The sequence below is a fragment of the Leucoraja erinacea genome, chromosome 11 (assembly GCF_028641065.1).
Source record: "Leucoraja erinacea ecotype New England chromosome 11, Leri_hhj_1, whole genome shotgun sequence".
Classification (NCBI taxonomy): Eukaryota; Metazoa; Chordata; class Chondrichthyes; order Rajiformes; family Rajidae; genus Leucoraja; species Leucoraja erinaceus.
The window spans coordinates 47,393,318-47,406,860 of record NC_073387.1 but is presented as its reverse complement, the minus strand read 5'-3'; the positions used below and the strand labels follow the sequence as shown (position 1 = coordinate 47,406,860).

At 38.8% G+C, this 13,543-nt stretch overlaps 1 protein-coding gene across 1 annotated transcript in view; it reads right to left on the bottom strand.

Moving 5' to 3' along the window:
* The window catches only part of LOC129701769 (rho GTPase-activating protein 26-like), a 140,573-nt gene that overhangs the window by 51,161 nt on the left and 75,869 nt on the right, over positions 1-13,543 (bottom strand). The window contains 4 exon segments of the mRNA XM_055643194.1: positions 1,620-1,698; positions 4,169-4,243; positions 4,907-4,972; positions 11,748-11,787. Of these exon segments, the coding sequence (XP_055499169.1) occupies positions 1,620-1,698; positions 4,169-4,243; positions 4,907-4,972; positions 11,748-11,787 (260 nt within the window).

Genomic DNA, 13,543 nt, shown 5'->3' with positions numbered 1-13,543 from the left:
GTCACTCGATGATAGTGAGTATAGATTGGGTGGACTGCAGAAAACCTTTCCCCAAAATAGTAGATAAAACTAGAGTACACAGATTTAGGATAAGGGGGAAGAAGAGAGCTGGAAGGTTCTGAGGGGGTATTTTTTTCACTCAGAGGCCAAGTACCTGAAATACACTGTCTGCGAGAAAGGGAGAAAGAATTGTTAACATCATTCAAAGTGTGTAGACAAACACTTGAACAGGCTTGACAAAGGCAGCCATGGGCCAGACACTGGAAGATTCATTTAATACAATTGGAATTAAGATTAGTCAATGTGGACATGTGGGTTGAATCGCCTGTTTTCATACTTGGTAGACATTCATTTACAGACTTGGAAAAATGTAATAATCAAGCTGCAACATAATGCTTTCTGAAATGCAACACAGCAAACCCCTAGTGAAAAATAGATAAGAATTCTGTGCTTTGATAATTGCTCTTCAATTTACTCAAAAATCCCCAAATGTCTTAATTTGAGAGGCACGTGTTACTTGACTATGAAATATTATAAAAGCATGAAAAATCATATTCAGAAAGACTTCTGAATAAACTAGAATACAAGATTAAATAAAATAAACAAATGAAACGCTTTAAAATTTAGCATAAAATTATATTTCATAGGTTTACTAGTTGTGGAACCTATTCATGGAAACTTCAGGACATCAAAACATTTTGAAAGTATCTTCTTCCAGCAAGTAAAATAGTACTACAAAACTGCATCATTTTTAAATAAATGAATGTTTAATAAAGATGCTGAAAATATGAAATAAAAACAGAAAATCTGAATATTCTCAGCAGGTCAGGCAGCGTGTATGCAATGGGAAGATCAAGGGACTTCAAACTTAAATGTTAACTTGGTCTTTCCACATATGCTGCCAACTTGTTGAGTGTTTCCAAAAATTGTTTTCATCAAATTATTTTAAATGGTCAAGCCCCTACTAATGAATATCAGATTAAAAAAATAATTAGCCATCAATATCTGTAATGGGCAACTGTTTACTTTGCTTAAACAGAAACCTAATAGACAAAGCACAAAGTACTTTAAGACATGAGAAACTGCAGAGGCTGTAATCTTGAAAATTGTAAACAATTCTTGTGTTGCTGACTATATTCTTAACATGCATTGTAAATAAGAAAAATGGCATATTCTGAATAGAACCTTCATAAAAAATGAAAGGTAGACAAAAATGCTGGAGCGACTCAGCGGGTGAGGCAGCATCTTTGGAGCGAAGGAAATGGGCGACGTTTCGGGTCGAGACACTTCTTCAGAAATGCTCCTTCATTCATAAAAAATGAAATATCTGCCAAGATTTGGGCAAAGAACCATTGAGTATTAGAAACTGATTAATTGGACTGTAATATATGACAAGTTCTTGTTATTCAGGTCAGGATGTACCATTGACTGCCGACCTTGCCCAATATTTATAGATGCCTAAATCTCATTTCAAGCTCCATTATAATAGATTTTCTATTCTCAATAAAGAAAATTGAACAGTGAAAAACTAATTCTTGAATACACGTTTCAAATAAGTCCACCTGCAATTTTATTTAGCAATAAATGCATTAAAATTTATTCTCCTCTTAAACTCTTACCTGAGATAATGTTTAAGTGTGCTGGTAATAGTTTTTATCTCCCATTCAGTTGAGCTCTCCAGATCTACATCGGCTGTTCCTTCAAACAAACAACATTGTTAGAAAAGGAAAAAGAACAGTACCTCCAACAAGCCTATCATTTCTGATAGATCTGAACTATTCACTACTGCTATAACCATTAGAATGGCTTGCTGTGAACATGGACCAGATTTCTTCTGCTAGTTCAGCATTTGCAAGCGCTTGCAGGTATGAGGCTGCATTTTTTGTGTGACACACCATGGGCCTCATGCAATGGAATATTGTTGAGAGGGCCCTGTGAAATGCCCATCTAATGCATCTTTTGTAGTGCAGAAGAACCCCTAGATCTTGGTGGTGATTCAATAGTAATATTTCTTTATTATGGTAAAACGCATTTCCAGCTGTATTAATAAACTTGCACCATGTTACTCAAATATATCTAGGAATATCTTTTATGCAAGGAACAAATAAAAATTATGTTCTAAATCATTGCTCGGCATTGCTGATTTTTGAAAGGCTTTAAATGGATTGTGTGCAATGAAAATGTCAGATGACCAATTTGCTCAGTTACAACATTCGATTTTATATAATTCATATACAACTATCATTCACTAACTCATTCTGGAAAAAATAATCTGCTTTATTTTTAAGAATTTATAGTCATATTCAGTTTGTTTTCTGAGTAAAGTAACTGTTTGCTGGGAGCCCAGATACTAACTCCAACTCATTGCCAGCACTCTGTTGTCCACAGACACTGTTTAAAATGTCTTGGTTACAGGGGGCCACCATGTTACAGAATTCACAAATCACTACCCAAAAATCTGAGATATGGAATAAAGTTTGTTCTTACAAAATTCATGTGGGCAAAAATTTGATTGAAAACTAGATGTACACAAAGGACAAAACAACAAATATCCATTTGTGTCTTTTTCAACGCATTACTTGATGCATGCATAAACACCATTTTTTTCAGCGTACTATGTTCACTTTGCGCTCTAGCTGTTTTATTTACCAAGCATTTTCCATATTATTTACCTTTAAGATGTCTGAAACTGGGCAAGTAAGTTTAAGTGCAAGTTTTCAATCTAAACAACCATAAAAAGGAATTTAATTGTATGTAAACCTTGATATGTTATAAAGCTCAGATGCTGCAATAGTGAAAGCTTTGGAATTTTCCATAGCATCTTCAGCTGCTTGTGTCATTAAATGCAGCTACTGGCCATTTAAGGGATTTGCTTTGGAAACTGACCAGGCAATCTTGTAAGCGCATCATCCCGTCCCCCTCCATAATCAAGCAGCTGTAATAATGTCATGACTGTTGAAATTAAAAAAAAATCCCACAGGAACACATCTCCACTTACAATATGTGATAAAAGTGGGAAATATGGTTTTGAATTACTGAAAATCGTTATACATTTACAGTTATACGGGGATTGCCTGTATCAAGAGTCAAGAGAGTCAATTTAATTGTCATTTGGACCCCTGGAGGTCCAAACGAAATGCCGTTTCTGCAGCCATACATTACACACAAATAGACCCCAGACACAACATAATTACATTTTACATAAACATCCATCACATAGCTGTGATGGAAGGCCAAAAAAACTTATCTCTCCACTGCACTCTCCCCCCCCCCCCCGATGTCAGAGTCAAAGTCAAAGCCCCCCGGCTGGCGATGGTGATTGTCCCGCGGCCATTGAAGCCACGCCGGGTGGTGCGAGGTCGCACACCGGGTCTTGGTGTTGGAGCCCCCGGTGTGCGCTCGCAAAGTCCCGCGGCCATTCCAGCCGCGCGGGGCAGTGGTGTTAGGCCCCGCTCCAGGAGCTCTTCAACCCCGCAACTCGGGCGGGAGAATTCGCCGTTGCAGGAGCCACGAAAAGCGGTCTCCCTCCAGGGACCCGCGGGCTCCCGGTGCCGCCGTCCGCAGACCCGCAGTAGCAGCCTCCGACTCAGCAGCAGCAGCAGCAGCGCTCCTCCACCGCTCCACCCGCTCCGGTCTCGGCCAGCTCCGCGACGGCAACGGTGAGTCGGCACCAGAGTCCCCGGCTTCTTCCCCGTTGGAGGCCGCTCCTCGTTGCAGCCTCACGACAACCGAGACCCGACGAGAAAAAGGTCGGGTCTCCAGTGCAGGGAGAGATTCAAAAGTTTCCCCCCCCCCCCCCACCCCAATCCCCCCACACACACACCCCAACATAAAATAACAAAAACTACATAAAAACACAGACAAAAAATAATAAAAACGCGGACAGGCTGCAGAGGCCGCTGCTGGCCAGAGATTGAACAGAATTGAGATTGAAATTCATACGAGATTGAACAGAAACTTGATTCCAAACCATATATACAAATGCAAATTTGTATCAGCATTAATAGTTCCACCTAAAAAATGTAGGGCATTACTTACTCTTTTTGAAAACCATTGTAAAGGAAAAGCTACCAGAAGTGCTCCCCTGGTTAGAATTTGGGGATTAAACAAATGTTTAAATAATTTAATAACAGTTGAACTTCAACCTAATGAAAAGAACACCACTTACCCATTAGTAATCCTAACAGTTTTTGGACTCGAGAATTGACACCCACTATACGGTATAGGCCCTGTTCATTGATACCTGTTTCAAAACAGAAGAAAAAAGTTAATTTTTTTAAATAAATTATGTTTGTAAAACATAATTACAACAATTATGACATTTTCAATAACATTTTATTAAACATATATTTTTGGATTTTAAATTAAAGTAACCTGAAGGCATAGATTAATATATCCTGTTTACATGTGCAGAGGTGGTCTTGCACGAGCATGTTTGTGTACCAATGCATTGAAAACACTAAGATAAACAGCTACAGTATGTGCCAATATAGACTACTATGAACATAGCCAGGTGAAAATAGCAAGCAAATGTCTACACATATAGTTCATAAACAGAGCTGTACTACAAAATGTTCCAAATGTTTACTGTAAATGTGCTTGCTGAAAATAATAAAGAATTCTCAGAAATCAAACCTAAAATTCTGTAAGATTAATAATATGATAACGGAAATTTAATTTGAACAGCATGAATTTCAGTTACTCAAAAAAAAAGCAGGAAATATTCTTATTACAATATGATTTAGGTGACAAGTTTTGCAGATTTCATTCATTGTGAATTATGGTCACAGAAGATGCTTTATTTTAGTCAGCTGGCTGGTGAGACAAGGTCTAATGCCACAACCATACAACAAGCTGCATGTCAGTAATTTTATGCAAAATAGAGATACATAAATGAAAGTCTTACCTCTTTCTTCAATGGCATGAATGCATTTCTTCATTAAATCAAACCCAACTTTATCCAGTTGTGCAGCTGAAAATCAAGAAACAAAATTCATTCTTTAATAAATTAGTCTGAACCAGCAGACACGTTTGGAATTGAAACAATGGATTATTCCTTCTTCGTAGATGGTAGCTTACAATCGAGCATGTCCTGCTTATATTTTGATTCTGAGGTAACTGAGGGGAGCAATGTGGATTTTCAGAATTCACTGCAGCTGGGGCAGGAGGTGGTTGGTGGCAGGGTGGTTGATTTGGGAGGTGGTGTGCTCCTTCCAGCATCTGTGTACTCCCAACCTATGGACAAAAGATGCTGTGTGCCATTTCAGATGCTCCTTCTCCACTGTGAGCCATCATGAGTCAAGACTCCCAGGAGATATTAGGGATCTTCTCAATGCTCTCTTATATTGGCAGCACTCGGAATGCTTCAGGAGTCTTGTGTCAAACATGCAAACAACATGGCATGCCAAAGGAACTTACTGAGTCCAATTAGGATCTCAGTGCTGGGAACATGGGCCTGGGCAGGGATCCCGCCTTTGGAGTTAAAGGATTTTGCAGAGGGAGAACCACTGCTTGCTGGTAGACCATAAGTTTTATGCCAGGTCTGAGGTCTTGATCATCAAGCATCCTTTTGTTACAGCTCACGCACGGACGCCAATGGTGAATTTCACCTTCAATATCTGCTTTCATTGAGAGATGGCTTCCAAGGCATGGTAAGTGGCCCAGGGACTATTTGTGGACCTTTATGACTGTAGAGCACAAAGCTAATCCTCGAAGGAGTTTAACCCAAAATGTCCGCACTCGCAAGGCAACATTTGTTTACGTATGTCTTCAGAGAACAAGCTCGACACAATGCATAATGTAAGAGGTCAGTAGGTCTTTGAAGACTGGCATCATAACCACATTAAGCTGTTTGAACATCATTGAAAATTGTAAAAGAGAGACACAAAAAGAGAGGCAGCAACTCTGGAGAGAAGGAACGGGTGACGTTTCGGGTCAAGACCCTTCTTCAGACTGCAAGGATGACAGACAGGCAGTCTGAAGAAGGGTCTCAATAGGTGCAGGAGTAGGCCATTCGGCCCTTCCAGCCAACACCGCCATTCACTGTGATCATGGATGATCATCCACAATCAGTACCCCGTTCCTGTCTTCTCCCCATATCCCATGGCTTTGCTATCTTTAAGAGCTCTATCTAACTCTCTTGAAAGCATCCAGAGAATTGGCATCCACTGCCTTCTGAGGCAGAGAATTCCATAGAGTTCTCTGGGTGAAAAAGTTGTTCCTCATCTCCATTCTAAATGGCCTACCCCTTATTCTTTAACTGTGGCCCCTGGTTCTGGATTCCCCCAACATCAGGAACATGTTTCCTGCCTCTAGCGTGTCCAAACGCTTAATAATTTTATTGGTTTCAATAAGATATCCTCTCATCCTTCTAAATTCCAGTGTATACAATCCCAGTCGCTCCATTCTTTCAACATATGGCAGTCCCGCCATCCCGGGAATTAACCTCGTGAACCTACTAGGCTGCACTCCCTTAATAGCAAGAATGACCTTCCTCAAATTTAGAGACCAAAACTGCACACAATACTCCAGATGTGGACTCACTAGAGCCATGTACAACTGCAGAAGGACCTCTTTGCTCCTATACTCAACTCCTCTCGTCGTGAAGGCCAACATGGCATGTTGGCCTTCTTCACTGCTTGCTGTACCAGCATGCTTACTTTTAGTGACTGATGAAAAAGGACTCCTAAATCTCATTGTACTTCCCCTTTTCCCAACTTGACGCCATTCAGATAATAATCTGCCATCCTGTTCTTGTCACCAAAGAGGATAACCTCACATTTATCCACATTAAGCTGCCTCTGCCATGCATCCGCCCACTCACCCAACCTGTCCAAGTCACCCTGCATACTCATAGCATCCTCCTCAAAGTTCACACTGCCACCCAGCTTTGTGTCACTTGCAAATTTGCTACTGTTACTTTTAATCCCTTCATCCAAATCATTAATGTATATTGTAAACAGCTGTGGTCCCAGCACCAAGCCTTGCGGTACCCCACCAGTCACTGCCTGCCATTCTGAAAGGGACCCGTTAATCCCTACTCTTTGTTTCCTGTCTGCCAACCAATTTTCTATGCATGTCACAACTCTGCCCCCAATGTGCTCTAATTTTGCCCACTAGTCTCCTATGTGGGACCTCATTAAAAGCTTTCTGAAAGTCCAGGTGCACTACATCCACTGGCTCTCCTTTGTCCATATTCCTAGTTACATCCTCAAAAAATTCCAGAAGATTAGTCAAGCATGATTTCCCCCTTGTAAATTCATGCTGACTCGGACTGATCCTGTTAATGCTATCCAAATGTGTCGCTATTTCATTTTCGTCTCAACCCAAAACTTCACCTATTCCTTCACTCCAGAGATGCTGCCTGTCCCGCTGAGTTACAGCATTTTCTGTCTATCTGCGATTTAAACCAGCATCTGCAGTTCCTTCCTACATATTGATTGCTACCGGTATGTCTCTTTTGCTCTTTCGATGCAAACTATTTTTTATTTCCAATGAATACAAAGGTACATTTTCTGTTATTAACTTTAATTGTTACCTATTAATCTACTCTTTTTTCAACAGACCCAATTGGCCTGTCCCACTTAGGTAATTTTTTAGGCGAGTGTTGGAGACTGTGCGTTTGCCACATGGTAGCCACATGTTCGCTGATGGTCTATGGGGGTGTGTGTGCGTGTGTTCCACTCTGACAGTTGCCGTTCCACTTCCCGGTTTTTCAGGCGACTGCGGGCGAATTGACAGTCGCCAGCAGTCCGCTGAAAAATCGCCTAAGTGGGACAGGCCCATAAGTAAGAGAACAGACCATATTTCCAACATAATAACAAGATAAACTCACCTCATCTCCCAATACGTGATCCATACCCCTCCATTCCTTGCATATACATGCGACTATCTAAAAGCTTTGTGAACTTCTGTCGTATCTGCCTTCACCAGCACCTCTAGCAGTGTGTTCCAGGCACACACCACCCACTGAATAAAAACTCGCCCCACACATCGTTAAACTATGTCTCTCTTACCTTAAAGATATACCCTCTAGTTATTGCCATTTACACCCTGGAGGGGAAAAGTTCTAACTGTCCACCCTATCTGCACCTCTCATTATTTTATATACTTTATCAGGTTTCCACCAAACCTCTGCCATTCTAAAGAAAACCATCCAATTGTTCCGAATATAATTACTTTTTACATTATGTTTTAGGGAGAAACGAATGGGTCCAAGATTGGTATTTTAAACGTAATTAAGGACAATTATGAGAGCTAGCAAAAGAGAAATTGCAAATTACGTTAAGGGATCGATTGTGGAACATGATATTAAATATAATGCTAGTAAAAGTGCTGTTATGATCTGTAGAACCAAAGAGGATAAATGTCTAAAATTTCCTGATTTTAAATTGTCTGACAATAATCTTAGTGTCTGTAATAAGGTAAAATATCTAGGGCATTTTATTACAGAACAAGTGACAGATGATGAGGATATTTATAGGCAACGACGCATGCTGTATGTACAGGCAAATATTTTCTTGCGTAAATTTGGTGCGTGTGCAGATGTGTTGAAAATGTCGCTATTTAGAGCACACTGCACACCACTCTACACTGCGCACCTGTGGTCGAACTATGGAAAGACAAGTTTGCAGAGACTAAAGGTGGCATATAACAATGCCATGAGAACACTGCTAAGGAAACCTAGATGGTGTAGTGCTAGTAATATGTTTGTGGCTGCAGGAGTCAGTACTTTAGAAGCTATCCTAAGAAATTACATGTATAAATTCATTTGCAGGATAAATTACTCTTAAAAATTTAATTATTGTGGCCTTGTCAAACATAAAGGTTAGCACTACACGCTACGAATCCCAGCTGTGGACATTGATCTTTCTTTTAATCTGTATTTTTAATTCATGTATTGTGTTTTTTTTAATAGATAATTTATGATGCTTTTATAAGTGATAAACTAAGATTTTATATGTACTTTATGATATATTTTTATATGCAATGCATTTTTATGTAATGTTGCCCCTTGTCTGGACCTCGAGTCCGTAATAAAGTTTATTATTATTATTATTATTATTACTCAAAAATAGAGGCAGATATTTAGGATCTTGCAGAATGCATGGAACAGATAGAACAAGAAAGAAATACTCCAAGGTGTAGACCTGTCATCCATATTTAATTAAAACAAAATTTAAGGATTGTATTAAACATTTGTAAAAAGCGTGTTATTGCACAGAGGTGGCAGATCAATAACCTGGACAGATGATACACAAAATCAAAAACATCTATAATATTTTTTCAAAAAGGGAGAATTAAATCTAGAGTAAAATGCAGATCAGAAATGTACAAACAAAATAGTAAGTTTACTTTGAATATTTTTGAAAAGGTGTTAACAAAAAGGAGCATTGGCCTTTTAGAAAGCGAATTGAGGGACTATAATGACAATTTAAAACATTTGCCGATTAATTAAATAGGCATTTTGCAACAGTCTTCCCATAGAAGGTAATATCCCTGAAACAGTTATAAGTTGGGAATTGAAAGGAGAGAAGAACTAGAAAATCACAATCACCAAGGAACTGTCAATGAACAAATTTCAACTACAGTCTGAAAACTTTTCAACCGATGATCTTGAAAGAAGGGGCTGATTGAAGTAGAAGTAGCCGATTGATCCATTGGCATTAAAATAAAAATTAAACATGGGGAATTGAAGGGATCAGACAGTAAAATTACAAATATAACTATTTCAAAAATAAGCAGGAAATTATGTGCTAGCAAGCTAAACAATGGTCATTGGGAAAATGTTACAAACTATTACTAAAGATGTTATTGCAGGGGCACTTAGCAAAATGCTGATCAAGATATTCAGGGAAAGTCAATATTGTTTTGAGAAAAGGAATTCCTGTTTGAATATTTACTGGAGTTATTTTGAGATGGAAAGTGGACTATGGAAATGCATAGGATTTCCCAGGAGCCATTTGACAAGGCACTGCATCAATGGTTATTCCACAAAGTAAAAACTCATGGTTTAAGAAATAACATATTGGCATGGAAAGAGGGTTGTCTGCCCTACAGGAAATATGGTAAGGATAAATGGGTCTGTATTTTTGTTGGCAAGCTTTAACAAGTGGTATCTGACAGGGATAAGTGCTGGGGCGACGGTTTTTACAATATACATGAATGACAATAGACAATAGGTGCAGGAATAGGCCATTTGGCCCTTCGAGCCAGCACTGCCATTCATTGTGATCATGGCTGATCATCCACAATCAGTACCCCCTTCTGCCTTCTCCCCATATCCCTCGACTCATTTATCTTTATGAGCTCTATCTAACTCTCTCTTGAAAGCATCCAGAGAACCGGCCTCCACCGCCCTCTGAGGCAGAGAATTCCACAACTCTCTGTGTGAAAAAATATTTCCTCATCTCCGTTCTAAATGGCTTACCCCTTATTCTTAAACTGTGTTCCTTGGTTCTAGAGTCCCCCAACATTGGGTTTGGACACGCTAGAGACAGAAAACATATTCCCGATGTTGGGGGAGTCCAGAACAAGGGTCCACAGTTTAAGAATAAGGGGTAAGCCATTTAGAACGGAGATGAGGAAACACTTTTTCACACAGAGAGTTGTGAGTCTGTGGAATTCTCTGCCTCAGAGGGCGGTGGAGGCCGGTTCTCTGGAAACTCTCAAAAGAGAGCTAGATAGGGCTCTTAAAGATAGCGGAGTCAGGGGATATGGGGAGAAGGCAGGAATGGGGGGGGGGGGGGGGGGGGGGGGGGGGGGGGGGGGGGGGGGGGGGGGGTACTGATTGGGGTTGATCAGCCATGATCACATTGAATGGCACGAAGGGCGGAATGGTCTACTCCTGCACCTATTGTCTATTGTCATAACATGTTTCCTGCCTCTAGCGTGTCCAAACCCTTAATAATCTTATATGTTTCAATAAGATCCCCTCTCATTCTTCTAAATTCCAGAGTATACAAGCTCAGCCGCTACATTCTATCAACATATGACAGTCCCGCCATCCCGGGAATTAACCTCGTGAACCTACTAGGCTGCACTCCCTCAATAGCAAGAATATCCTTCCTCAAATTTGGAGACCAAAACTGCACACAATACTCCAAGTGTGATCTCACTAGGGCCCTATACAACTGCAGAAGGACCTATTTGCTCCTATACTCAACTCCTCTTGTTATGAAGGTCAACAAGCCATTTGCTTTCTTCACTGCCTGCTGTACCTGCATGCTTACTTGAGGCAAAGACAATGAAGGGCGGTTCTTAAATTTATTCCTAAATGAGTCTATGGATTTTTTTAAGATGAAGATAGTTGCTTGAGAAGTAAGGGGTGAACACTACCATATGAGTAAAATATCGGATTTAAAATCAGACAGGTCATTTTCTTATTAAATGGTAGAGTAAGCTTCACATGCTGAGTGGCCTATTCCTGCACCTAAATTGCATGTGATATATAACCACACAAAGATTCAATAAAGGAGGTATATCCAAGGCATTAAAAGTAAGCCAGCAGTTTAAAATGTGAGGATATTTCAGGATATACCATAGACTGAGAAGTTAGCAAATTGAGGTAAAACTTTAACATTTCACTTCGGAAATAAAATTCATCTTCAAGCAGTCAATGTTCATGTTTTTTTTTCCATGACAAGTTTGACACACTACATTGCATTGATATAAATATGCATCAGAATAAAACTTTGAAAGATTGTTTGTTGGAACTAATACAGAAATAATCAAAGGTAAATACCTACCACCTTCACTTATTGGATTGTCCTTATTCAAATTGTACACCTGGAAAAAATATATATTTACTGAGTAAAGCATTCAAATAAAAACTATACTTGAAGAGAAGCAAATTTATGGCAACATCAAACCAAAAAAATATTATGAAGTTCATGAAATTTAACATGAGACACCAAATTCATCATAAATCCCAAGATGCCTTGATCAGATGATAATGCAGTTACATGGAAATACATTTTTAAATCATTTTTAATAAAGTCCATTTGGCAATCAGATTTTAGGAGGCAGAGAGAGTTACACAGAGAGTTGTGTAATTTTACTTGAATATTTATAGTCTCCTATTCTAGCCCAGTTTTAGCAGGAATTACGAACAAATTAAATCTAAATTTCCTTTTCTTAATTGGACTGGTCCCGTCAATTCTCTAACAAGTAACTGTAAATTAATCTCTCATCCTTGTCATATTCAGACTAAGGACCTCTTATGTCCCCTCACCCTTGCTTATGGCAGGATGCTGCCGATAGGAAAAGTGTGGGGGGAAAGAGCAACGAGTTAACAAAAATAGAACGAAAACAGCGAAAGAAGGAAAGGAAGAAAAAGTAAAATCCACGAGGAACAAATACTAATGAGAAACAATTTAGCAATGATTTGACATTGCAATCTATAATTCAAATCAATAATTTGAAATCTACATTGATTAAAACAGTTGAATTGATTTGTGCAATAAAGTGTTTTTTTTGCAGTCATGTATACTGATTCACCTCTCTGGTGCATTCAGATTTAAAGGTTCAGCAAAAAAGAACAACCTGGCAGATGAGCTGATTTTCTGCTGAGAAACAAATCGATCTCATTCTTGTTATCTATCTGATCTATTTTAGCTCCTATCTTACTGAGCCAACTACAACTCCATATTTGAATATCTTTATAATTATCTTCTGTCTTTAATATCTGTCTTTACTCGTAATAGTTATATGAAGTCATTATGACATTGACCGATACAAATCAATTAGATAATTCGACAATGTTTACATTGAATTAATGCAATGAAATCAAAAGTATTGCACAAAATATATTCCAAAACCTGGCATAAACAATCCGGAAAATTAGATGTTATGGCACAGAGGAAAACAATCATGATTTACTGTGTTTTAATTTTTTTAATTTTTACATCTTCCCCTAAATATTAAAAGCAAACACAACTATTTCATACATTCATTCAAAGGCCTCAGAATGTTATATCCTGAGCCCACAATCATTAAACGAATACCTCAAAATCTTCAGCAGGAAAATAATTTAAGTTTGATGAGAACTGATATGTTATGACAACATTTGGAACATAGAAACTGGATAGCTTACAGTTTACCTTCATGGAATAGAGGAAAGCAATTCTCTGATAAATCTCATTAATTTGGTTTACTAAAAAAAATAGCAAAAAGCGATGTTGAAGAGAACCAACAATTTAACCATAAGCTGAAATCTCGAGACTGATACTTGAGAAATAGACCTGTTTCTTCCTTTCATGTAGTGCATTCATTTAGCTTCATTGGCAGTATGCTGGTGGGGAACATTATGTACTTATTCAAATGTCACAACAAGACAGCATGAGTCACTGAGAACTTGATCACCTTTCCATTTATTTCAGAAAATGGTTATTGTTCTATGTTCAATTAAAGACTAGCGCTAAAGCACAGGAGTACAAACATTTTGATTAAATGTTCTAGTATGATGCAAAATTACTTTTGATGCAAAAGGAAACAACTGCCAATTAATATAAATTTGGCTGAATAGACCTGCACCTGAAAACCA